General features: G+C 37.0%; 3 protein-coding genes and 1 long non-coding RNA gene across 4 annotated transcripts; 2 read left to right on the top strand and 2 right to left on the bottom strand.

Annotated features, from left to right (window-relative positions):
- The first annotated feature begins 3913 nt into the window (after positions 1-3913).
- Positions 3914-10135, top strand: LOC137710753 (uncharacterized). Its single transcript, XM_068449874.2, has 20 exons — positions 3914-4232; positions 4769-4855; positions 4980-5048; positions 5155-5287; positions 5387-5433; positions 5534-5620; positions 5838-5899; positions 6146-6188; positions 6293-6373; positions 6463-6579; positions 6901-7006; positions 7129-7192; positions 7459-7501; positions 7668-7928; positions 8023-8184; positions 8398-8520; positions 9007-9153; positions 9322-9408; positions 9583-9651; positions 9757-10135. Exons 1-20 carry the CDS (start codon positions 4101-4103, stop codon positions 9838-9840), a joined length of 2004 nt encoding a protein of 667 aa, XP_068305975.2. The 5' UTR covers positions 3914-4100; the 3' UTR covers positions 9841-10135.
- A 605-nt stretch (positions 10136-10740) lies between these two features.
- On the top strand, positions 10741-14107 carry LOC137711374 (uncharacterized). Its single transcript, XM_068450608.2, has 10 exons — positions 10741-10968; positions 11565-11590; positions 11706-11790; positions 11875-12084; positions 12730-12852; positions 12944-13001; positions 13085-13158; positions 13351-13439; positions 13516-13591; positions 13718-14107. The coding sequence occupies exons 1-9, from the start codon at positions 10882-10884 to the stop codon at positions 13583-13585; spliced, it is 822 nt and encodes a 273-aa protein (XP_068306709.2). The 5' UTR covers positions 10741-10881; the 3' UTR covers positions 13586-13591; positions 13718-14107.
- A 1154-nt stretch (positions 14108-15261) lies between these two features.
- Positions 15262-16997, bottom strand: LOC137710161 (uncharacterized). Its single transcript, XR_015963454.1, has 3 exons — positions 16567-16997; positions 15865-15975; positions 15262-15747 (listed from the first exon to the last, which is right to left on the bottom strand). It is a non-coding gene; the product is annotated as an uncharacterized LOC137710161 (long non-coding RNA).
- Positions 16998-17347: 350 nt separating this feature from the next.
- On the bottom strand, positions 17348-26211 carry LOC137710159 (disease resistance protein RPM1-like). Its single transcript, XM_068449107.2, has 4 exons — positions 26065-26211; positions 25859-25934; positions 18190-20958; positions 17348-17697 (listed from the first exon to the last, which is right to left on the bottom strand). The coding sequence occupies exons 3-4, from the start codon at positions 20925-20927 to the stop codon at positions 17673-17675; spliced, it is 2763 nt and encodes a 920-aa protein (XP_068305208.2). The 5' UTR covers positions 20928-20958; positions 25859-25934; positions 26065-26211; the 3' UTR covers positions 17348-17672.
- Between the last annotated feature and the right edge of the window lie 1754 nt (positions 26212-27965).

Raw genomic sequence — 27965 nt, forward strand, 5'->3', positions numbered from 1 at the left:
ATGCATGTACCAAAGAGGTTCTGGTCCCAAGGTGTTATGACAGCAGCATACATAATCAACAGATTACCTAGTCGAGTATTGGAACTTAAGTCTCCTCTAGAAGTACTGAAAGGAAGAAAAATTGATATATCTCACCTTAAAGTGTTTGGTTGCATTTGTTTTGTGCATGTTCAATCTCAATACCGAGATAAATTGGATCCCAGGTCTGCTAAATGTGTCTTTCTGGGTTATTCTTCCACTGAAAAGGGATATAAGTGCTATAACCCCCAACTAAGGAAAATGATTGTGTCCAAAGATGTTAGATTCCATGAGTCTAACTATTTTTTTTAATATAACAAGTGGCATCATAGACCAAGGGGATGGCATTCTGGATCTTTTCCCATTACCAAGAATCGGACCTGAGAATCTACATCACCAAGAGCTCAGTCACGACAACATTGAGATTAGCCTCCAAAACCCTCAGCCTGATGGGTTCATACAAGATGAAGACAGTGAGAACCAAGAAAGCTCTCAAGATATGGCTGAAAGGTTACACGAGAATGAACCATCTCTCCCTGAACCTCGACGCAATCCTCGTCGAGACAGGCAGCCTCCCACCAGGTTTCAAGATTTTGATATATACAAACCAAAGCATCCAATGTCAAGTTATGTTTCATACCACATGGTAACTCCTTCGCATGCTGCCTTTCTTAACAACATCTCTAGTCACAGAGAGCCTCAAAGTTTCCATGAGGCTAGTAACCAGGAAGTGTGGCAAGAAGCAATGCGAGATGAACTCAAAGCTCTAGACCAGCACAACACCTAGAGCATCACCAAACTTCCAAAAGGAAAAAAGGCAGTGGGGTGCAAGTGGATCTATAAGATCAAGTTCAATGCAGATGGTTCAATCGAGAGACATAAAGCAAGGCTAGTGGCTCAGGGATTCGCTCAAACGTTTGAGGTGGACTATAAAGAAATCTTCGCACCTGTTGCAAAAATGAACTCAGTAAGGGTGTTGCTGTCTGTTGCTGTCAATAAAGGTTGGTCTATGTACCAAATGGACGTAAAGAATGCTTTTCTTCACGGTGATCTCGAAGAAGAAGTTTACATGCGATTGCCACCTGGACATCCTCAAAGTCAGGTCCCAGATATGATATGTAAGTTACATAAGTCCATTTATGGACTGAAGCAATCGCCTCGAGCTTGGTATGCTAAACTAAGTTCAGTCCTTCACAGTGCTGGTTTCAAAAGAAGTGGAGCTGATTCTTCATTATTTGTTCGTATTGGAACTGGTGGCACATTAGTGGTGTTGATTTATGTGGACGATTTAATAGTCACTGGTGATAATGCAGTCGAAATCTTCAAACTCAAACAGTCTCTACAACAACAGTTTGCTATCAAAGATCTTGGGGTGTTAAAATATTTCCTTGGGATTGAAATGGCATATTCTCACAAGGGATTATTTCTTAATCAAAGGAAATATGTCATAGATCTCCTCAAGGATGCTAACATGAGTGAGTCCAAGCCTGCCACTACTCCTCTCGATAGCAAGCTCAAACTCAACATGGGTGGAACTCCACTCTCGGACATCAGTTCATATCAGAGGCTTGTTGGTAAGCTCATCTACTTAACAATCACCAGACTCGATATCTCATATGCAGTGAGCATTGTCAGTCAATTCATGCACTCTCCTTCCATCGATCATTTGAATCTTGTAAAGAGAATCCTACGTTATTTGAAAGGGTCTGTTGGTCGTGGTATTCTCATGACAAAAAATGATCACACTCACATCATGGGGTACTGTGATGCAGATTGGGCAGGTAATGCCATTGATCGTAAATCCACGAGTGGTTACTGCACCTTCATTGGTGGAAATTTAGTCACCTGGAAGAGTAAAAAACAGACTGTCATCGCCAGATCCAGTGCCGAAGCTGAGTATCGTGCAATGGCTTCAACAGCATGTGAATTAGTCTGGCTCAAAAGTCTTCTAAATGATTTAGGGTTTTCTGCAACTCTTCCTATGTCTCTATTCTGTGACAACCAAGCTGCCATGCATATAGCCTCCAATCCCGTGTTCCACGAACGAACAAAGCACATTGAAGTTGACTGTCATTACATTCGTGAGCAGGTGCAATCACAAGTAATCCATACACATTACACCAGAAGCACCGAACAACTGGCTGTCATTCTCACAAAGCCCTTACCCTCTCATCAGTTTCAACGTCTTCTTTCCAAGCTCGGATCCATCAACCTTCTGGATCCAGCTTGATGGGGAGTATTGGCAGTTGTTGTTTAGTGTACTTTAGGGTTTCGGTGACTGAGGTTGATTTCTTAGTGACATGTTGTCAACTCCTTAATTCATGGGGTTGGTATTACTTCCCAAAGTATGGTGTAAGGATTTCAAGGATGGGTTGTCATCCTCACTTTAGCTAAGTTATGGGCTAAAGTGATGGTCTTAACCCTACTCTTGTCTTACCATACCTTGTCTTGTCCCATGCCCTTATTTTTATTGCCTCTCTCGGGTCTAGGGCAGAAACCAAGGGATTGTGTTTTTCTTCTCCCGTGTGACTTCTCTTTGTAGTTCCATATAAGAGTGTTCTCACTCTCTTGTATTTTTCATAATGAATATACAAGAAAATCTTTGAAAAGCAACAGGTGGACACTAATTAATTATCAACTCAGGTTAACGCTCGTAGTAGAATTATTTTTTTGGGCAACACCTTGAGCGCGTTTGGTAGTGATTTCCAAGAGTAGCGTCCTGAAAGACGTAGCTCGCCAAGTGATTCAAATGATTTAATGTAGGCAAAGTACATCAGTGTTCAATCTGAGAATCCCAAAAATGATACTGAAAGGGACAAATATTTGACATTGATGATTTCTGCAAAAATCCTATGTATTCGGTCTGCATACCATGGCTGCCACAGGGGCCTTCGTGCACATAGTCTTTTCAGTTTAGGTGCATTGACAGTTATGTTAAGACTGAACAACCTTTACGCAACGGAAAACTTCCATCTATGGTTAAATCTTCAAGTGCAGAGTAACATGAAAAGAGCTTCTTGATTGGGACAAGATAGTAAGGTACTGTAACATGGAGGTAGGAGGATCAATGGAAACATATGATGTCAGTTTCAGCTTCAGAACATCCAACATCGATCTTGCATAGAAAAAGACTACTAGGTAACACAAGAATCCTGGATGGTATCTGGACCGCAGAAAGTAGGTGGTTGAGTTCAACAACATTACTCCCAATGGCTGTTCAATTCCAAGCATCAAAAGATCAATCAAAACAATCCTTTATTCCGCGACCATAAAGACGAACTTTATGAACGTTTGAACGATTCAAGGGGGGAAGTACTTCATCTACAAAGCTCGGAGTGTGACCCCAATCATATCTTGGTGAGCACAAATATACATAGGTCTAAATTCGAAACAAAACCCCGCGTATGTTTCCATCTGTGTGATAAAACCCAGGTCAGTACGGCACTCCTTGTTGGAAGGAAGGAAAGAATGTGAAAGAGAATCTCACCTGGAAATTCACTGATCCTATCTCTAATGCATGCTTGTGAGGCGTTGACTATGATTTCGAACCCATTTACATTAAGTGCTGTTATCTGAAAAGTATAATGTGGTACCGGTAAAAGTCTAAATACATCAGTTTTGGTGGATTAACAAGGCTTTTACGAGGCGGGGGCGGTAAATTCTGTTTGGCATCTGAGAAAAAACGAGAAAATTTTCACCTCTGCGTGGAGTAGTTGTTGATTGATCATGGAGTAAAAAAATTGAATGAAGATTTTATGGACGTAACATTCTCGAATCCCATTGGATCAGAGCCGTACTAATTTGTTGGGCCGAAACAAGGCCCAGCCCAACAAATCCCCACATCTGGGCTGGGCCTCACAGCTTTGAAAAACGACAGCGTGAATGCGTGAAACCCAGCGACCCAGCTGCCAGCGGATTACAATCCAAATAAACGACATTGCGCCGAAAGAAACACAGTCACTCATAGTGTCGTTCCCGAAGACCTTCTTTCCTTCGTCTTCTTCCTCGCGCCGAACCGCTATGTACTGAGTTGCCTGAAACAGTGAGAGCTACTTTTCGTCTCTTTGGCTGCGTTCCGAGAAATGGGGAAGAAGACAAAGAAGCCAGGTAAAGGAAAAGAGAAGACGGAGAAGAAAACTGCGAAGGCTGATGAGAAGAGAGCTCGCAGAGAGACCAAGAAGCTCTCTCCCGAGGACGACATCGATGCCATTTTGGTAATTTCATTATCTCCATATATGTATATGTGTGTGTATATATATATATATATATATATGTGTGTGTTCGGGTGCTTTTTATTTGGAGTTATGGATCCTTTGAGAATAGCTGGAATAGTTTCTGGGAGTTTAAAACCAATTAAGTTATTTTGTATGTATATATTTGTGTGTGTGTGTGTGTGTATTGGGTGCTTGTTATTTAGTGTTATGGATCATTTGAGAGCAGCTGAAATAGTTTCTGGGAGTTTTAGACTAATTGGGTTATTGGGTTTTCGATATTCATGGTTAAAGTTTTCGAATTTGATTTTTTTCTGGAAAGATTGGATAGATGAAAGTGTGAGATTATATGGAATGTTGTTTTTGTGTCGGTGCAGAAACAAAAGGGTATTCTGGTACTGACAAAAATATGTTGAAGAGTGATTGTTTGCTTTTGGAGTTTATACATTGATGTTAATCTGATTAAGTTATACATTTTATATGGACATATGGAGAAAAGATTCAATTTTTAAGTCATTTGATATGCAATTTTTTGACAGTCGAGTATACAAAAAGAAGAAGCTAAGAAGAAGGAAGTCCATGTAGAGGAAAATGTCCCGGCTCCATCTCCACGGTCCAACTGCACGGTAATGCCTGTGCTGGTGTTTGTTAGAAATTTCTGATGAGTGGGTCAGTCTTAGTTTTGTTTGAGAATGTAAATGTGCATTACCCTTTGTTAATCTCGGATTTTTGTGCTTGATTTTTGTGTAGCTGAGCATCAATCCCTTGAAAGAGACAGAGTTGATCCTTTATGGGGGTGAATTCTACAATGGTAATAAGGTTAGGTCTTGATCGTTTTTTGAGAATCTATGTGCTTTATTTGAAATAAATGGATTTTATCTTTACGTAATGCTCACCTGATTTTTTGTTAATTTTGTTGCTGCAGACGTTTGTGTATGGTGATCTTTACCGCTATGATGTTGAAAAGCAGGACTGGAAGTTAATTTCGAGCCCCAATAGTCCACCTCCTCGCAGTGCGCACCAGGCGGTCACTTGGAAGAACTATCTCTACATCTTTGGTATACTGACAACACTCCGTTTATATGTAAACACATGTGTTGCACTTGCACTTTTAATTCTTTTAGATTGTGAACATCATCACATTTGTTTGTCATCAGGTGGTGAGTTTACTTCCCCAAACCAAGAGAGGTTCCATCACTACAAGGTGAAACCTGTTTACATTATAGTTCATTGTAAAATCGGCTTTCACTGTTTAAACTACCTATCATCCTTGTTTATTTTACCTTTTTGTTTTCCTGGTATAGGACTTTTGGATGTTGGACCTCAAAACAAATCAATGGGAACTACTAAATTTAAAAGGGAGTCCAAGTCCACGCTCAGGTCATCGAATGGTAAATTCAGGTTTCTTAGGTTGATGTTCCCATTACTTCATTAGAATGGGCTATGGAGTTTAACCGTCTAATTTCCACGTGCTTTTGTGTGTGTGTGTGTGTGTGTGTTGAGACATTAACAAGAAAAGATTAGTCTATTCTTACTTTCGTATACAATTTTTTGAATATCTTTAAAGAGAAATTTTTATAAACATCTATACTTTTGGTCATGTTACAGGTACTGTACAAGCACAAGATTATTGTTTTTGGAGGCTTTTATGACACGCTTAGAGAAGTGAGGTTGTTAATGGATTTTTATAATATTTTGAAGTTTCATAGTTATTTAGCTCAAGATTTTGTGTTGATTTTCTATGTCGAGGTCAGATGCAAACCACTATGTTTTTAGTTGCGAAGTTGGTTTTATTGTAACTCTGTTCTTTCAGAAGTTTTCTTGGCATATTAACTGCCCCAAGCCATAATGTATTGTTGCATGACAATCAGAGTTGGGGTGCTACTGTGGAGTTGACATAATACTTTGTTGTGCAGGTATCACAATGATCTCTTTGTATTTGACCTGGATCAGTTCAAGGTAGAGATCTTGGCTCTGTCGTGTTAATGTACTATTATTAATTCATGTTCGTTACTTTATGTACATATATGTTTAACTAATGCTTCTGCAATGTTGCATTTCAGTGGCAAGAAATAACTCCTAGGCCTGGTTCCTTGTGGCCAAGTGCCCGAAGTGGTTTTCAGTTTTTTGTGTACCAAGATGAAGTGAGTGATTCAGAACAATTTCATTATATGCATATCATGTCTTGACTGCCTCAAAGATTTGACCTTGTGGTCTCTTTTTGACATGACAGATTTTCTTATATGGTGGCTATTCCAAAGAAGTTTCATCTGATAAAACTGGCTCCGAGAAGGGAATTGTTCATTCAGACTTGTGGTCCCTTGATCCTAGGACTTGGGAATGGAACAAGGTTCTTACTTCGCCACAGTTTTCTTTTATTACTGTGAATGGAACATGACATGATTGTCTGACACTTCCCCTCCTATACTCGGATGTTGAATATTCTGCTGTGTAAAAGTACCTGTTATACTACTTTTGGGTAGAAGAACATGTATGCAGGTTTTACATTGTAGAAGCTATGCTGTGGTTTTGTGTTGATCACTCTGAAGCTTTTGTACACTGATTACTCTTTTTCTAGTTTCCTTGCATGCATATTTAATGATGAATAGCAACTTACATTTAGCAGCTTGTAAGTTTGAGATTTTTTAATAACTGTGAACTCATATTATAGGTGAAGAAAAGTGGGATGCCTCCTGGACCTCGTGCTGGGTTCTCTATGTGTGTTCATAAGAAGCGAGCTTTGCTCTTCGGGGGTGTGGTGGACATGGAAGTTGGAGGTTAGTTTTTTTCTTTCTACCTATCTTATTTCACTAGGCAATATAGTCCTGGCTTGAAGCTATGATTGGCCCTTGGAGTGTAGGTGGATTTATTTTCCTTCTTTTATTTCTGATGCATGCAGCTGATGTAATGATGAGCTTGTTCTTGGATGAACTGTATGGCTTCCAATTGGACAACCATCGGTGGTAAGCCCCACCTAAATATTTTTATGTTTTATACATTTTACAGTTTGAGATTATCGTACAATCAGCTGCAAGCTATTTTTTATTTTATTTTTTCGAAAGATCAGTTAGTATTTTGCTGCACTCTAGTTGATACATAATATTCTCCTCCTGACCCATTTTATTTATTGTTACTTTCTCAATTTGTTTATGAGCGATTATGTAGGCAATAAACTTTAAGCATGCAATAGTTCCTTCCCATTTGAGAAATCAGTTTTCTAATTGTATAGGTACCCATTAGAGCTACGGAAGGCGAAGTCAACAAAAGATAAGGTCTGGTACATTTAGATTCATAACTATAATATGTACTGATTTCAATGTCGTATAGGGATTTTTCCCCATAGAACTTTCACATTTATTAATAAATAATACGGAAGCAGTTCATTTAAAACCCCATTGTTTTGGTAACATATAGCTTCCCTTGCATTCATTTTTGCAGCCTAAAAAGAGTTCTGGACGAAAGCGTAAAAATGATGATAAGATAAATTCAATTGAGCCAGAGGAATGTGCGACAAATGAAAAAGATGAGAACAATGAGATTGATGAAGAAGCAGATGACTTTGAAAGCACAGTTGATGGTATATCACATCAAATGGCTAAAACCATTACTGTTGGTAATGATGGGTTAGCTGAAGAATCTGATGGGAAGATAAATGAATCTAGTGCTAATTTGGATTCACAAGATTCTGATTTGCCAGAGGTTTTCTATGCTGAACATAATTATGTTTTTGTTTATACTTTCTCTAACATTTTGGATTCATTCATTTGATTCATGAATTTGGTTAATTTGTTAGGTAGTGAAGCCTTGTGGACGTATCAATTCTTGCATGGTTGTTGGAAGAGATACATTATATGTTTATGGGGGAATGATGGAGATTAAAGATCGAGAAATTACACTCGATGATTTGTATTCTCTTAATCTTAGCAAACTCGATGAGTGGAAGTGCATCATACCGGTTTGTATTCTCTACATATAATTGCTCAATATTTTTAAGTGTTGTATTGTCTTATTTCATTATTTCAATTCTCTTAGCATCACTAGATATAAATATTACTGTTGTAAGTTTTTTCTTATTTTTTATTTTATAAAAAAATTGGGACAACCGGGCATCTTTTCTTTTGTTGAATTTCATCATTTTAAGCATGAATCTGCTTTTCCGTTGACCCAGGCAACGGAAACTGAATGGGTTGAGGCTTCCGAGGATGAAGATGAGGATGAGGATGATGATAGTGAAGATGAAGGCGATGAAGATAGTAACAGTGATGAGACTGATGATGATAATGATGAAGAGGTTCTTTACTTATTCCATAGTGCAGATGGGTTTTTCAATTTTTAGTAATTAATTTCATCCTGATTTTGTTTGGTAAGATAATGGTAATCATACACTTTCGTGCCCTTTTACGTACTTTTATAGTTATCTCCCTTTGTTAATCAGTCAGATCTTTTTTTTATTTTTTTATTTTTTATTTATTTTTTTATTTTTTTAAACTTCTCTATCTACAGCTAACTCAATTTTTGAACAAAGAATTTTAAAAGTAGTGTTGCACACATCCTTGTTAATCACTATTAAAAATTTGGTGAAACTATGACTCCAATTACAAGACTTTTTGCTGAATAATACGAGACATGTTGAAGGTGTGAAGGTTTATTTTGATTCTTCCAGCATCTGCTTTGAATTTTCCTGGTTTTCCATGAAAACTGTCGTACTGTCACTTTTGAAGAAGGAAAATGTTGAGCTGTCTGTTTTACTTCAGTCTTGGCGTTTTTGTGTGTACAGAGTGGGAAAGATGGATCGATTCAGATGGGGGATGCTGTTGCTTTAATCAAAGGGGAGGGAAAGAGTCTCCGTAGGAAAGAGAAACGGGTCAGAATTGAGCAGATCAGAGCCAGTCTTGGGCTTTCAGACTCGCAAAGAACCCCAACGGTACTTCATTCTTTCTTTAATTGCTATTGAAAGTTTTAAGCTATAATGGAAGCGTGAATGAGACTCTACGGGTTTAGTTTGTACTTGTTTTTCTGATTATGACCATTCTTTACATTTTCTTCACCGCGTTACTTTTTCAGCTAATATTGTAGTATATCTTTTGTGAAGCCTGGTGAAACTTTGAGAGAATTCTACAAACGTACAAATATGTACTGGCAAATGGCGGCACATGAACATACTCAACACACTGGAAAGGTCCGCTTCTTTCTTTTCCTCGAAAGATAAAACCCTTAAAAAGGGAATGACAAAACCAAGAAGCAATTATACTGTAGGCTGCATTTTTGAAGGAGAAGAAACTTACTATTCATGCTGTTCTGATATTTGTTTTCTTGTGCATGTGATGTGCATGGTGTGGCCTTGGCATCACAGGAGCTCCGTAAGGACGGTTTTGATCTTGCTGAAGCTCGATACAGAGAGCTTAAACCAATTCTCGATGAGGTAATGTTTTGGTTTTGTGTCTCAAGATTTAAACAAGGCTTCTTTCTGAGACCAAACGGAGTAAATTGACTTCTTCTGTTTCATATTCTTCTGTGAATGGTGCAGTTGGCCATATTGGAAGCAGAACAGAAGGCCGAAGAGCAAGAACCAGAAACTAGTACAAAAAAAAGAGGCAAGAAGAAAAGATAAGCGGTTCGCTATGGTGTACGCACAGTACTGCTATATAGAGTATTTTTAAGACAGTTGTTGAATATGATAAAGACGCGAACTACCATGGTTAATGTTTTTCACATGAATTTTATCCAAGTTTGTTTGGGTTTGTTCTTCTGTTTTAAATTTTAATCCATTCCTTCAACTTCATGGCCGTGCTCAAACTGCTTCTGAAAAAAGTGACACCAGAGGAAGCATTTGACCGTCTTCTCAGTATCCTTATGTATGCTTATAAGGTTTTGTAAGTACAAAGTACCACAAGTTGTGAAAACTACTTCACTTCTTTGACTTTTTTCAAACAACTTCTCTTAGTTGGGGCAACTACAAGTGTAAAAAATTCAAAGAGGGTAGTCGACTTCCAACTCAGCTACAAATCAAGAAGTATATTATTCATGTTGAATAAAAAAAAGAAAAAAAAAAAAGAGAGATGCTAGAGAGACTACATGGTCTGTACATATCACTTTGCCACATCATATGAAACACAAATATAGTACAAAAATGTGGATAGAGATTCTCTTTGGATCTCACTGTCCGAAACCTAAAGAGCAGGAAATTCAGACCATTCAAATTGAATTCAACGGTCTTTATTAATTCATTCCGCTGACTCATCTCACACAAACTAAGACATGTCTCTCATTTTCTCTTTGTTGAATGATCTGGATTTCTTGCTTTATAGGTTTAGACAATGAAGTCCGGAGATGATCCAAATTCCAAATTTTTTTCGTCTTGTTAGCCTATTCTTAGAAGAAAAACAATTAAAATGTAATTCATTTTATTAAAAGTTTACTTGTTATTTGAGAGCTATTTTGCATAAATTTTCCTCAAAACGTGTCATTAATTATGCATATTCGTAAAAATACCCAAAACTTGGATAGCAGGTTATTCTTGAGCAGAATAGTAAAACAGACCGACCCATATTCTCATTCAGCTTCATCCCCCACCCCAACCCGAAGCTTTCCCAGTTTATTACTTTTGCCCAGAAAAAAGCTCATCAATCGAACTCGTTCGTTTCTGAAAGAGATGAAGAAAACCAACCTGTGTGTTTCAATCCTTCTCTTCTTATCCTTCAGCATACTCCAAGTCTCCTCCCTTACGCAGACAAACCAGGTACTTCAATATCTTTATATATATGTATGTATGTATGTATGCATATGATCCATTTTTTTTACTTGTTTAGATGTTGGGTTTTTCTGGGAAGCTTCGATTTTCTGTATTGGATTGTGGGTTTTGTAAAGTAATAATTTTTATCCGATCAAAGTTTGGTATCCGATCAAAGTTTGGTTTTTGATGGTGAGAACTTTACGCAGAGTAGCAAGATATACGAATTGTGTTTCTATTTAGATTAAAAGGTTCGAAATTCAACAAATAAACGCAAAGGTTTTGATCAGAAGCGGTTTTAGATCTTCACCCTAACTTGAATTTACCTTTAATTCGAGTTTCAAAACGTCTCGACTTTTGAATGGTCGTGTGAGGCCAGTTCGTCGCGGCATTGTTCTCACCCCACACCCAAGTTTGAATCCTCCACCTTGTGGATTAGAATAGTTTAAAATATCGTCGTGTCAAAATAAATTATGCTTGTGTTATTGGAATCATATCGTAAATTGTGCATATGATACTCAATTTTACTTTTTTTGTGAATTTAATTATGTATTTTGTTCTTGGACCTTCCAAGCTAATGTTATTTTCTTCATCCCTTGATCCAGGATTTTGAAAAATCTGAATCTTCAAGGTAATATGGCTTAAATCTTTAGATTAATTTGGCAACCTTTCATATCCAAGTGGGAATGTAGTATTTCTTTCTTTTGGTTCGCGTTATATACTTGGTACGTGTTTCTTTATGTTAGAACTCTTGAACAAGGGCAAGAGCATGCTCATGAAGTGCACTGTTCCAGAGACAGAAGCAGGGCAGCTTGGCAAATTATTGAGAAGGTATGGGCAAAACGTTGAGTGCTTTTACAAAATCGTGTCATGCATAATAGTCTACTTAGGCTACTTCTAATTTGTGTTTTGTAGTATTTGATGCCATTTGTGGAACACGAGCACTATGAGATTCCAAGTAATTGTCGACTTCATCCCGACAATGATCTATTTAGAGATCAGGAAGAGCACAAGATTCATTTGGATATAAACGAATGGCAGTGCGGATACTGTAAGAAAAGCTTCCGAGCTGAAATGTTTCTTGATCAACATTTTGACAACAGACACTACAATCTTCTGAATGTAGTATGTGGACTGTATTTCCTTGCTTTAATATGTTAGGAATTAGGAACACTTGTCCAATTAGTGCAAGAAGCAATTTCATTTTCAGCTGGCCCCCTTCGCGTCCTCTGTTATATTTATATTTATATTTTGTTCTTCTAGTTGATAAACCTCAAATTATCTCTATTCAGCTTATCTGCAAATGAAAGAACTTTTCTTTTAAAAGCGTTTGCATTTAGTCCATGTTGATCAGTTCCCTGTTGTGTTGGGGTTTCATAAACTTGCTTTCGAAAAAATAATTAAGCAAATTTAAAGTTGTCATAGCATGATATGATGCAATAAATTAGATCATAAAACTATTTCTTAAAAAATGATGAAGAACAATTACATGGCGTAAACTTCTCTAAAATATCACATTGTATAACACAGATAAAGAAATATCCAAGTGATAATCTTTCCTTTCTTAAGATCTGTATTTTGTGCCTTGGTACTCTCGGGAAGGGTAGTTAGCATCTGGAGTTGTGCATACTTGCATGATGATACATCAATACATGATTATAAATTTATTTGATCTCTTTCTTTTCTATTATATGTTTAATCGTACGTATGATTTTTGTTTCCGTTATATGGTTTCTCTTTTGGTCTTTGAAAAAAATTTGATGAATGCAGAGTGGTAGCAAGTGCCTAGCTGATTTATGTGGAGCTTTACATTGCAATGCTGTGATGAATACCAAGTCAAGCAAAACCAAATGCAATCCTGCAGCTGTTGCACGGAATCACCACCTATGTGAGGTTGCTTTAAGGCACTATAATTGTTTGTATTGTTGATTCTTATACATTACCTTGTTTAATCCTTTTTACTTTTTCCCCTTTTATAATGCAGGGTCTTGCCAATAGCTGTTTTCCGATTAATCAAAGTCCTTCAGCCCGCCGTCTTAATGGTATTTCTTTTTGCTCGTGTTAATACAATTTCAGATAGGTTATAGTTTGTTATACTTGTGCTTACACTTTGATTTGTTGGTAGAGTTTTTCTTGCACCAATTTTGTCACGCTCATTCTTGCTCGGGGAAACGGATACTTTTTCCTAGGGGAGGAAAGGTAAGGTCTCAGACTCTTATTGCAGTAGATTTTGCTATAAAGAATGAACTGTGCCATAGTTTCAATCTTCTGGCTTATTTTCCATTGCAGTTTTGCAAGGATTGTCTGTCATTTTTTATCTGTATTTTTCCTTCTTTTTTGAAGATTTTTGCATCACGGAGGATATGTTGTCACGTTGTTTTGTTTTTGCAGAAACATATAAGTGTATTCTACCTGGCTATCTCCATATTGACTTTGATGCTGCTCCCTATTTTCTATCTGATAGTGTTTTTGCACCAAAGGTATCACTTTTTCGGACACTTAAAATTCACATTTGGATTCGTTGCAAGATTTTCCTAATTTGTTTGCAATTTGCAGAGAGATGAGGAAAGGAACCCAAGAGCTTAGGCGCATTTCAAAAGTTGGGCAGAAAACAAAACCCTCGTAGTCGCTGGTAAGCTATATACAAGTTCATTTATAGACAGTTCATACTACCACCATGAAAAATGCGTAAGCAAATCATAAAGTGCGATTCGAATTTCTAAGTTCTAATTCTATATGTTTCATATGTTAAATTCAGGGACTTGGAGTCGTTGAAATGAGCATCTAGGATTTCAGGCACAAGCTTGCCGTTCAACATATTTTCTTGTAGATCTGCATGCTATACGTCACACAGAGGAGTATGTTGCACACGAATGATGCAAGAAAGCCAAATTCTTGATCATCGTCTTCAAAGTTGCTCCAGACATGACGTATCATTCCCTTAATAAAGGCACTGATGGATGACGAAAGTAGAAATATTTGCTAACAATCTATTTCTTCCATACACCTGTAATTCAACGTCTATAGTTTGTTGTAGTTCATCGTCTAAACTTGTAATTCGGCCTCATGTTTTGAAGTTTTGTGGAACATTGAATTTCTTACATTTGAAGATTTTTCTTAATTTATAAGAGAACAAGTACTTTGTTTCTGGTTGGTTGAGCAAACGAAAAACAGAGGGAAAAGCTTTTGCCATGATATTTGATTGCAAACGTAAAATGTTACAAGCCTTCCTTTTACGACTCATGTTTCAATCAACCTCAACACATTCTTCTCTGCAATGACTCCACCTTGCCGGGAACTTGAACATGTTAGTTTCTTGAATATGTTGAATCGACCTCAACATATTCGGTGGCGTATAGTAACGATCCCTTCACCAAACTCACATGCAGGGCGAAGTTTGGGTGCCATTGATTGTTTGATTTTTGAAGAAGAAAGGGAAGGAGATTGATAGCAGGAAGCAAGGAAAGGCTGAGAGTGCAAGAGAGTCCGGAAATTCAGAGAATAAGAATTGCTGGAAGTGTTGGCCAAGGAATTTAAATGGAGGTTAGTTAACGAGCAGTTAGTTAACGTTGAGGATCATGGGTTAGTGCAAGGGTTTATTCGAAAACAGCTGAATAAATGGTGCAAGTCCCGAGTTAAAGCATGTTGTTTAATCATTATTAAACAAATTGCAGTTAACCAACATGTTTATGTGTTGGTCAATTATTAGATGGCGATATATCTGATATCCAGTTAAGCAAATTGCATTTTAAATCATAAATGAATGGTTAATCTTCTTGCTCGTTAGTGTGGATTAATTCTTTTGGTTCGACTTATTATGGCATGACATGATTTATATGTTGTATTAGTTGTGAGGGGTTTTTTCATCTTGCTCATAAGTGTTGAAAATTTTCTCATGAAAGTAATTGATATGGTATATGAATCAATGTCAAAAAAACATGTTAATTCATCTTGCTCGTAGGTGTTGAATTAATTATGTTTTATGAAGTTTTGTTTGCAATTGCAGTAGAAGTTTGCATTAAAGAGGACCTGAGATGATAAAAGTTGAGACATATTCAGGTAATTAAAGTTCATCTCTGCAATCATAATTTGACGGTGTTTCATGTGGATGAGGATTTTAGCATGTGTGATTATGAAGGTTTTGGGTTGTGTCAACCTTACAGCCTTGTTAGTTCCATGTTGAAAGACTTATTTGACAGAAACTTGTATCAAGGATAGGATGTTATCACAACTACATGGCCATTAAAGTGATATTAATTTCTAATTTCAAGTTTAAACATAAATATTATATGTGAAGACCAGTGGGAGAATGTTGGATTTATTCCGATGTAAATCAACCTTAAATGGTCTACAACATATAATAGGAATGTAATGTTGGAGATTAATGTAGATATAGTGATTTGATTTCCTAAAGATATCAATATTATATTAGGTGTCTTGTAATACAAGTAAGATTGATGGAATCCTTGATTTTATGTGATTATGATACCTAACTGATAGGATAAAAAGGTGGGATTTGGGATTCCTTTATGGACAGAACCTTAATACCTTAGTCAGTATAAATACTAAGGTCCTTGCAAACCCTAGATATACAACAAATGCTTCCCATAAAGTAGTTATATCCGGCTAGGTGCTTTGTAGAAAACTTTGGTGTTGTCGCATCCTATATCATTCCGCTTGGTATCCAATGGCTATTGCTTCATGATTAGGTCAGCCAACTCCTTGTTTGTGTTTAAATTATATAGCCACATAAAGTTTACAAGTACCACCCATTAAGATGAACTCAACCTGAAAACACAAATTTAGTACTAGTTATAAGGCAACAACTATGCATATTACTCTATCATGGAATTCTACAAACCCGAAAATACATTCTTTAAGCTCTAAACATAGAAGAGGCCAAACCTTGTCTACAATGTGACCCAATCTCTTTAGCTGGTATGCCTCTTGATGTAAGGTAAACTACTTTTCGGCGTCATTCGCAGGGTTTGTAGTTGCTTGGACAAGTGTCGCCCACTTTCAAAATCCGAGACATAAAATTATTGAGATTCCATCTCGAAAAATTATTGACAATCCATAACATAAAATTGTTGAGGTAATTTAATTTAAGTAACCATAGTAATTCAAGTAAAATAATAAATTATGTTTGGCCCTATGACCCTCTGGTCCTCTCGGTTGGAGATGATTTTTTGTCACATGGCTATGTTTGGCCTACGGCATTTTAGCCCCTCGGTTGGAGGTGGTAAGAAAAAATGGCTTGACACTGTTAATTAAAATATTAATTTCTTGGAAGGCTATAGGGTCAAAGAGAGTTTTCTGACGCTCATTCGGTTGAAGATGGCCTGAACTATCCTGCTTCTAGCTTGGACATATGGGTTGTATCTAAACACACAAAACCACAAGATTAACTACCATATTAACTTCACTAATCCAATTTTAAACACCAATTCCTTCAAATAATCTCTTCATTACAACGCTCTAAATTTCATGGTGAAAAATCAATCAAGCCGGAAAATATAAAATTTGAAACGAATCATGGATAAATAAAACTTGAATTCCCTATCAGGTGTTCGTTAAAATGCGTCAAGGAACTAGAGAAAGCCATACCTTGCTCAAATTGCGCGCATGCTAGTAGGCTCGTATCTAGTGTAAGACTGAGTGCTGTACTCGAAGTCCGAATCGAGACAGCCGGGGTAGTACACGTAAATATTTCTAGTGGTGGCGATGTGGGGGCACCGATGAGACTTCGACATCACGGCCATGAAGGCAATGCCCGAAGCGGTTCGGACTGGTTTGGCCCAGAGCTTGGGGAGAACAGCCTCGCGTTCCGACTTCGGTAGAGCTGCAATCATTTCGACCAGCTTCGGCGCACGTGAGAGGCCGTACTTGCGGCACGCGGTGGTCTTGAGGGCGTTTAGGTCGACGTTTTGGCCCTTCCGGGAGAGGTCGACCATAGAGCTGATGATTTCGATGATGGCTCGGACCCGGGCCTCTTCTTCGGACAGTCCATGGGCCTTGAATCAGCCCCGACCCCGTCGGGTTGCTTTCTGGCGGGCTCGGATACTGGCAGAAAGCTTTTAATCCAGCTGTAAGAAACTGCACACATGTTAAAATTTGAATAAAAGTATCACCAGCTGACGTAATAATATCGTACCATCTAATAATTTCTCAAGTAAAAATCATAGTGAGCTAAAACATCCGTAAAAAATTTGCTTCTCTAAAACAATATATATTTGAAAACTTGATAAAAAAACAATAAATATTGAAAATGAAAAATGGTTCATAATCATTGGTTTAGTTAGAATTGGTCTCATCAGTGACAGATTTAGTTCCAAACCAATATTATTACATCAAAATACACACAAACAAACAATAATATAAGTTCCTATTACACAAACGGAATCTTAGGCATTATTCTTATTAGTGACATATTCAATTTCAAACCAATATTATTACATCAAAACACACGTAAGCAATCAATAATATAAGTTTCAGTTACACAAATAGAATCTTGGGCATTATTCAATTTCACAAAGGGCAAATAAGAAACCAAGATCGACCAATGTTTGCAACTTCACACAACACACAAACTACGAACGGATTCTTCCTTGCAGGGTGAATGACTCAACACGTATATAGTCAGCTCTGTTATTATAACGAAAGTTGACATTCACCGCAAAATCAACTGGCACAAAGGAGAACTCATTGCAGTCTCACAAGTGCTTCTGATGCTTGATTCTACAAAAAGGATATTACAAAACAAAAGAAACACAGTTACCGAATAAAATCTCAATGCATGCATATTTTATGTCTTTGCAGACTTCTGTATAAGATTGGACATGCAAATTATACGGGAAAATGATTTTTACACTCCGGTGCATTACTTCCTCTCTTTCGTAGCCTAACAATTGAATAAATAAAAAACACTAACGAACAAAAACAAGAGGAGTGCACAAGAAAAAAAAAAAAAAGGAGTATGAAAATCATCAACCCTTTAACTTTCTAACGTAATATTTCAAATGATTATGTTGCGGAATTTTTTTTTTAATACAAAAATACTACTTTTATCATATTTTTCAAACCACATTTGTTCCATATCTCTAATAGAAATGAGATCCACATATGTCGATGAGTCCTACATTTGTAAAAGAAGTGGTACAAATGTGATACAAAAAATATGGTAAGTCTAGCATTAATCAAAATTTTATATAAGGATAAAAGTGTGCATACCTTTTACGAGAGTGAATGCCAGAAAAGCTTTCATGACACCACATATTTTCTCTCTCATAAAATAGTTGGATTTCTGGAATATGTTGTACCTTTGGATGATCCATGCCTCCTCTTACGGACTCTATAAGTTGCATTGGAACAGAATCCAGATTCAAGCGTTCTACGTTAGCAAGGAACTCAATGCCCTGCGGCAATGCCTTTAACTCCAGGCACTTCCCAATGTGTAAGACCTGGAGATTTGGCATCGCCCCTTTCTCTATAGCTATACAATTCAATACCGGGAAGCTGCCAAACACCAAATGCTTAAGCTTTATGAAGCCTCTGGAGAAACACAATTTTTCGCCAACATATGCATTAAATAGCTCAAGCTTTTCAAGATTCGGCAATGCTTGAATATGAGGTAGCACATCTTCTTCAAGTCTAGACCAATTTAGATACATACGTGTCACGTTATGGAGTGAACCTAACCAAAGAGGTACCTTTTCTAGTTTGCCGGTCAAATTAATCGTTTGAAGGTCTGGAGGAGGCGAAGGTAGTGCATTAACTCGAAGAAACTCCTCTTCATCACTTGCCATTAAATACAAATCGTGAAGGAGCTCTAACCTTTGAAGGGAGTCACAGAGGTCCATCTCATCACTTGCTTTCACATTTGTAATACCGAGGCTTTTAAGTTGGGTCATATTCCTGATGCCTTTAATAATCTTTCCTTCTGATTCAACAGAATGCAAAACTTGCAGTTTCTGTAAATTACTTAGATCGGATGTTGCTTTTGTCCCTTTGAGATACACAAAGCCATAAAGATCATCAGTGCAATGATCCATGTTTAGATGGCGTAGGTTTACTAACTTGGAGATTGCTTTCGGAAGTGCCTTTATCTTACTGTCACGGATGTTCAAGGTTTGAAGGTTGCGAAGCCGTCCGATGCATTCTGGAAGCTCCTCAATTAAAGTTCCCCTCAAACTTAAATATCTTAAGTTGAACAAGTACACTAGTTCATCTGGAAATGTATCAATTGGAGCATCCTCCAAATCTAAAACTCTCAACAACTTGAATCCAGAAGGCAATTTCTTTAACGCGCCACAGACAAGAAAGGAGCGAAGCTCTGACATACCTGTGCAAGAATTAATTTCTCTTTCAGTTGTTTGAATTGACAATCGGCGGATTTCAGCTTTATCTACTATTTCTCTGCCAACATATGTAGCACCAAACTTTTCCTTTTTTGCTGTCGACAAAGCAAGCTCACGCACAAGATCATGCATTTTACATGCTCTTAGTCCTCCAACTTCATTCATTTCAACTTGTAGCATGCTGCGAACAATAAGTTCCACAAGATAGCCTTCTGCAACTTCTTCTGGTGTGACCCCATCAATTGGTTCAACAAGCCCTTCAGCTATCCACAACTTGATCAACCTTTTTCTTCTGATGAGATAATCTTCTGGGAAAAGGGCACAATATAGGAAACAGGGCTTCAACCGGTTCGGCAAATTGTTGAAACTAAGCAACAAGATGCTGCTCATTGGTTCTAGCATATGATGGTTAGTCAAGTGCCAATTTAAGCTATTATATACGCTTCTCCATTCCGATGATGACCTCTTGGAAGACATTAGACCACCTAAAGTTACCAAAGCCAGAGGTAAACCTTCACACTTTTCCACAAGTTTCCACGCTAAGGATTCAAGCTCTGGTGGACAAGATTTATTATCGTAAGTTGAGAATGCTTTCCTGCTAAAGAGCTCCCAAGCTTCATTGTTTTCCAAGGGTTCAATTTCAAAAGGACGACTTTCAACTTCAAAAGAATAGGAAGCTATGTCTTTCTTTCGAGTTGTAAGCATGATTCGACTTCCATGATGTCTATTAAGAAGTGGTATCCTTATTTCTTGCCAAAGTTTAATATCCCACACGTCATCCAATACAACTAGGTACCTTTTAGACTTCAAGTATGTCGACAACATCTCTAACAATTCTTTATAACTCATGGAATTCAAATGTGCAGGCACCTCTTCCTTTCTTCCTTCGTGGAATTGCTTGATCAGATTTTTGAATAAGTCTTCGATCATGTAAGTTTGAGAAACAGTGATCCATGCATAACAGTCAAAATGTCGCTTTACATTTACGTTGTTGAAGGTATTGGCAACAAGAGTTGTCTTGCCTGATCCTCCCATCCCGACCACAGACACAACCATTTCATTTTCCTCTCCATTCATCAACAATCCCATTAACGTTTGCTTCTTGTCTTCAATCCCGATTAGTTCGTCTTCCATAATATAAAGAGAAGACTCGGCTTTGTTCTTCACCCATCTGGGAACACTATCCGAACTTGTTCCTTCTATTGTAGAGACACCATATCTCTCATTCCTCTCTGGAATGGCTTTGATCTTTTTTGTGATTTTCTGTAATTTTTTGGCTATTCCATGCCTAAACCAAAGATTCTTTGGAAAGTAAATGGTTTTGTGGAGCCATTTTGCAAATGGAGCCGCACTTTGCTGGTCATATATGTGATACAGGAACTCATCAATGACATTTTCCGCATCGCAGGTCAAATCTCTGACGCTTGTAACCCACGTTTTCTCTCCTTCTGTTCGTAGTTCCTTGCCTTTAGCATCTATTAAGAAAGATTTCATGCTTATGAGCTCCAGCTTAAGCTCATCAACTTCATCTCGAACTGCCGCTACGGAAGATGCTTCATTCTCAAGAATGGCCGCAATTTTCCCAATCAATAGTGATGCAGCTGACTCCATTTTGGCCTTCGATACTTGGTTTGCAATCTATCTACAGAATAGACAAGTTTCAAAACAACAGAAAAAGAAAAAAGAAAGCAATGGATAAATTTTTGTATTTTACAAACTATGTGCTTAGTTTTCAAAACGAAACCACAAACCAAAAGAAATCAAGATCTAAATAAGGTACCTGAAATTGTCTAGTACTCAAGAAATTTAAATTTCTGTTCTTAACTTTCATTTAGTTTAACGAAGGGCCTTACTTAGTCCAAAAACTACTTTCTCGAGTCTTTTTTCCAAGAACACAGAATTAAAGAATTTGGTTCAAGAATATGTTTGATAATATTCGAACTCGTTCAATCTAATTCTTCCACCAAATGTCGTGGTTTATTTGTCAGTGTCAAGGATAAAAAAAAGTCCCAATTCTTTGTAGGTGGCAGTTGACAAGTTCCACAAAATTGTTGTTAAGTGAAAGTGCACACGTCGAAAAGAAGATGGCAGATTGAACTCTACACAAAGGCCTAAAAATATTTTGCACGACCCGTTAATTGGATAGGAAACGATATGAAAATAATAGGTTTTGGGTCAACACGTTATCTATAGTTCTGAAAATCCCCACCTAGCACCGTCTAGGAGCTATGCGGTTGTCCGCCGCCCAAATTAATTCCTAAGTATTTGAAAATTAAGAAAGAGCGTCTAGACCTACCTAGGCGTCCGCCTAGACCCGTCGAAGTCATGACTCTCACTTACATAGAAAATAAATAACTTTTAGGTTGCATTTTATTTTTTCAATAAATTGTAATAGACTTGTTGAACACTTTCATTTTGCATTTTTATTTTTTAATAAATTGTAATAGACTTGTTGAATACTTGGTTGAGCACTCATTATGATACACCCCTATCTGAAATGTCCACCTAGACAACCGAATCAAGCTATACAGGCCGATTCCTAGAAGGTGACAAAGCCATAAAGTGATAGTGATGTGGAAAGTGTGGACTAATTTAAAAATAGAGTAACTAATTCTAGAGTGTCCATGTGAGGGGCGTTGAACCCTTTTCACACAAGTAATGTCAGAGCATAACTAAATTTAGTAAAAGATAGAGTAAGAACATTTATACCGAAAGGAGAAATCCTCCTACATGTCAACTCTAGCCAACAATCCTCGTCGTCACACAAGCTCTGACACTAAAATCTTGGAGGGGCAAAAAAGAAGGATGAGTAGGCCTATAAAAAGTTTTGAAAACGTGCAACACCCTCGCTGTAAAACAAACATAAGTCACAGCTCATTAATATGTAGGCACATAAGTCTATTGTAGAGATATTCTGACAATGGAACAGGATTTTACATTGTAGTACTACATCACATAAAGCTGGCGCTAAGCACATCACTACGAGTCCAAAATCTAACCTAGGGATAGGCTAACACCTAACTTTGGATCCAAAGCGAATATCAATAGTACACATGAACATACATGTGAAGCTGGTCCTAGACCCAGGACAATACAAATAACTAAGAGACACTGTGCAAACATGTAATAATGAGCAGATAAGATGTAAGGATGTCATGTCACAAGTTTATGCTTACGAATACTATTATAAAATTGAAGTATACGAAAAGTCTATTTGTAAAACTAAACATGACATGTCACATATATGCACAAAACAGTTATCGAGGAAAACCATATACTAGGTTGCAGGGACACTCCAACATGCCCCCAACACGCCCCCAACACGGGTTTGACATGGTCAAGACACGATAAAGGCATTTTTGTAAATTTGAAAAATAGTTTGAGTGAGTTTTGGAAACATTGAAACTTTTGGGGCAATTTAGAAATACAAAAACTAAAGCCTAAAGGCAACCTGACCTAACCTAACTTGATTCTCTAATTTGCGCCTTCCCTCCACTTCTCTTCTCCCACTCTTCCTCTCTTTCGAAGCAACCTATGCAGCCCCTTCTTTACCGACAAGGATTGTCTGCCTTTCCACTTTCGGTGCCCTCCTACTTTGTGTGGTCACGGTTAAGCCACTTCAACATTTTATATTATTTTTTTATAGAGATAATAAGACAAAAATGAATAATAATACAAAATGTTGACGTGACCTAACCGTGATCATACAAATAAAAAAGCACAGGAGGGCATACAATCCTTGTCCCTTCTCTACAGCCTCTACTCCAGTTGCATTCTATTTTAATTGGAGGTGAGTGGTTGATGTTCCACTCACCCTCTTTATTTATAAATGATGTTAGGCTTATTTTTAAAATTTGTTATTGGGCATAAATATGTCTTTCTTGTTTTAATTATTATACTTGTTATTATGTTTGTGTTATTTTAGTTAATATGTATGACGAATTCACTGATGAACATAATTATTTTATTTTATTATTTTTTAATTTTTTTTAAAATGGCACAATTGGTAGCAAGTTACGATTATCTACTCTTTTCGTGTTACATTTTAACATGTTCTAATCGTGTCCGTGTTCTATTTTTTAAAATTTATCGTGTCGCTGTATTGTCGTATAACGTGTCGCCTTGTCCATGTCCGTGCCCATGTTTGTGAAACTTAGACCATACATATATATATATATAATACTCAGAAAAACCAAAAAACCCACTCATGGTCCATTCGTCGAGTCAAAACCGCCTTGCAGGTTTTTGGAAGTCCTTGAGATACGCTTCACCCAATTACGAAACCACTTATGTAAATATTAATTACGATCGTAAATTCAAATATTGTACAAAGTACGGTCATTGAAGAAAATATATTAAAATAATTGAATTTAAGAAAACGGAGGGCGATTTGAACTCGGCACGTTGAAAAGCTTAAGGAGGGACCCTGGGTTCCTTCACGCACCGCTGTACACACTGCCACAGGGCGGCGACTTGGGAAGTCAGTCCCTCACCGGAATATTCTCGGATTCGAATAGAGCTCAGAGTAACTCGGATCGAAGTCACGCTTAAGAGCTCTGCTCTCATTTCTGGCCTTGGTGGCTAGTAAAACCTTCCATGGTGGCGAGGTTGGTAACGCCAGCCGTAAAAAATGGCGAATGATGGTGGTGTTCCTGCTGCGTTTCTGTGCAGCGTGCGTAGAGATAAGGTCGAAAGAGAGTGTGAGAGAGAGATGAGAGGTTTGGTGATCTGGTGGGTGGCCGTTCTCTGGTGCTCGGCTTCTCTGTAAACACAGAGAAGGGAGCGATGACGAGAGTTGAGAGAGAGAGAGAGACAGTGAGGGAGATAGAGAATTAAGGCAGATGAATGAGAATGAGAGAGTTTGAGTGTTTTAAGAGAATGAGCATGACATCGAAAGAGTGTGAGAGAGAGATGAGAGGTTTGGTGGTCTGGTGGGGTGGCCGTTCTCTGGTGCTCGGCTTCTCTGTAAACACAGGGAATGGAGAGATGACGAGAGTTGAGAGAGAGACAGACAGTGAAGGAGATAGAGAATTAAGGCGGATGAATGAGAATGAGAGCAGCCACATCATTTAATAGGGTTCATATTATAATATTTTTAACGTATAAAAAATTATACTTTTGTCACGTGGCAGCCACGTCATCATTTAATAGACCAATAGATAGAAAATCTAACCGATGTATTATTTTGAAATAAATTAGTACGTGAGGTATGAAAGTGAAATGTTTTAAAGATATTGTATGAGGTTGTGATAGGTCTCAACCTGAGGGTGTATTATGTAATTTACCCTTAAATAATTGGTAATGCATAGATAAGAGTAGAATTACAATAATGCCCTTGATGTTCTGAGTTTCATAAAATCTTCGTCGTAACTTAAACGTGGTGACGAGCATTACGAGAATATGTGTGTGCATGTCTTTGGCCAACCCTAAAAAATAATTAATTATGCATGATGCCTAATTAAATAAATACTAACGGAGACGAGCCTACTTGCTTGCTTAAAGAAATCAACGAATAGGTTCTCAATATTAGAGTTTGCAGCCTACAGTACTGACAATCCATTGTTATCTCGATAAACAAGCCATGGATTCGTGAGGGTGCAAAATTAATATTTTGCTCCTAATTTGGGAAATTTCCATAAAGTGTTCGATTTACACTTCGCTCACGCTCATGTGTTTGTAAAGACATGTACTATCTAGAAAGACGTGAAAAGGGACAAAGAGTGACAAGGACCCAAATTTCCACTTAGCCCCTAAGGGGAGTTTCTGTAATTTTCCAATGTCAGAGAGTAAAATATGTTTAAATTTGGGACGGGATGTGACACATTATATGCTTGTTTCTTATATTTTTAATATGTTCTAATATTTTATAATCTATATGTCATTTTATTTTGCAATTTATGTACATACAATTATGTATGTTTTTAAGTATAAGTAAACATTTATTTATATGTTATATAATAATAAATTTAGGAAATATTATTGGTACTCCAAAAATCTAGTTGTGTACTTTTCATAAGAGTTTTTTTTTTTTGAAAGTTTAGACTCTAGAGTGTACAATTAGATTTTTACTACCAATAACAATTCCCTAAATTTAAGTAAAATTAAAAAAAAAAAACCACGTAGGCTTTGCTAGCCCCCCCTCCCCTAGCCCGTCTAGACGCCTTTGTTTGCCACCCGATTAGAGTTTAGCGCGATTCGTTAACGATGCGGGTCATTATCGGGTAGCCCATTAAGAACCTGATAAGATATGGTTTCCCATATCTAGATATTTGGTATATTAAATTCTTGCATGGCCTGTTAACTGAACATGAAATGACACGACCGTTTAACGAATTTAATAGTTATTAGGTCATCTGCTAAAAATTCGTTAAGACAACAGGTTTGACACAACACGACCTATTAAGATAATGGGTATAACATAAAAACAAAATAAAAAAACATGATAAACATGACCCATTTGCTTGCTTAAATTATTTAAATAAAACACCAAATAATATTGATTAGACTTGCAACCAAATTCAACTTAACGGTCAATAACTTACCCCTTTTTATGCTAGCAAATATTGTTGAAGCCAAAATCGAATTTGAAATCTTGTTTTCAAGGCTGAATACTCGAACCTAAGTGACATATATAATAAGAAACAACAAGTGAAACAAAAAAATCAGATACAGCTCATAAGCAATACTTTTTTCCAGATAATTTCTAGAAGGATATTGCATATGGCAATAAGAGTGCAGAATAACATACTTGGGGGCACTTGGAAGCTCACAAAAAGAGTTGCAATGATACTCCCTTGTCAATGAACTCAATGAAAATATCAAATATGAGACGAAGACACTAAAGTTCACTCTCAAAAATATGTCTGTACCCCTTCACGTCAATTTCATAAACCTTTTATTCATTTTCATTTGATCACGAGGGTGAAACAAGTAAAATGCAAAAACCCACATTAAAATTAAGAATAATCAAGCTCAAACTGGTGACCACGACGAAAAGCAAGTGAAAAATACAAAAACTCACGTTAAAGTTAAGAATAATCATGCTCAAACTGATAACCACAACTTAGAAGCAAGTTAAAATACCAAAACTCACATTCCAAGTTAGGAATAAGCAGGGTCAAACTAATGATTCCTACCAAGAAAAAGATTATAACTTTTGACCTTTACCCATACTTTTTGACAAAGACCAATACTTTTGGAAACCGTGAAACTGAAACCACGTAGGATAGGAGTTGGATCCTCTCCTGAGTCCAAGTTCTGTAGGATGTACTTTGCAAGCTGACAATAATTAACGAGGTGGGGTCGGGGTCCTATTAAATTTAAAAATTCGAATTTAAACTCTTGTAGTATATTTTGTTAGTAAATTTAATCCAAAAGTGATTTTGTCGTTAACGATCTATTAATACAAGGGTAAAATTGTACTTTGATATTTTTACTGGAATTTTGGTTTAACTGCTATCTGAGTTTTCAATTTCTGATCGGTTAGAATTCTATTAGAGTTGGCAAGCAACAGGAATGGATTCTTACTGTGTGGCTTTGAAAAACACCCATTTGAGAAGACCAAATGGTTTCTGCAGTGGTGATTCTGGGTTTTTGGGGGAGAGGGTTAGAGGGAGTTTCAATAACAGGCTTTGGGCTAATCAGTTGAGAACTGACAAGAGGAAGGTGATACTTGGAGCTGTTCTTGCTGTTCTTAACTCAAAAGATGCCGAAGTTGTCGTAAGTTAATCCTTTCTTACGTTCGATTGCCCATTTGATAATTTTTGAGATGAATAAGTAATTTGCATGATCACTGCCATTTGTGTATGTTAATATTTGTTATTTCGTTAACTTTATATGTATGATGAATTATGAAAAATGTTTTCTTAATCATCGGTTCGGTCTCAGACTCTGCAAATGCCATCGTTACCTAGGCGGAGAGTAGACCCGAAAAATGTAGCTTCGATTATATTATGACGAGGAAGAAGAAGTGCACATGTCAAAGTACAATTTTATCCATGTATTAACAGATAGTTAACAGAAAAATCACTTTATGATTAAATTTGCTAACGGAGTACACCACAGGTTTAAATCCGAGTTTTTTTAGCACCGGGCTATCTTCCGAATACTTTATAATCACATGAATCATTTATTCGATTCGACAAAAAAAAAAAAAAAAAAAAAAAAGAAAGCTCTTATTTTACATCCCAAGGTTTTAGAAAATCACTCAAGCACACTGGAATTACATTACAAAAGTTTATGATAAATGTTAAAGATACTATTTTAAAAATAGAATTCTTTAGGGACAATCCAACACATTATGTTTTTAGCATAATTCTATAAAATATTATGAAAAAAGATGATGTGACGGAAAGTTCATGATAAGTCCTATTTTAAGAGAGTTTCTTTAGCATTTTTAAATTTACACTTAAAAAAAAAAAATCAACTATTATCAAGTCTCTATTTCAACACCGGTAAAATCAAGTACTTTTCAAGTCTCTAATTCAATACCTGTCATGGATAAGCTACTAGTTCAAGAAGGTAATAATCACAATGCATTTAATTCATCGGGAGCAATAATAGTACATGAATGTAATGATTGCTCTTCATTCTATAATGTTAATCCAGTTAACAGATAACTAAATTTCTCTTTTCATTAGTCATTTTTTT

Source organism: Pyrus communis, chromosome 6 (assembly GCF_041283825.1).
Source record: "Pyrus communis isolate YQ-2024b chromosome 6, ASM4128382v1, whole genome shotgun sequence".
NCBI classification, from domain to species: Eukaryota; Viridiplantae; Streptophyta; class Magnoliopsida; order Rosales; family Rosaceae; genus Pyrus; species Pyrus communis.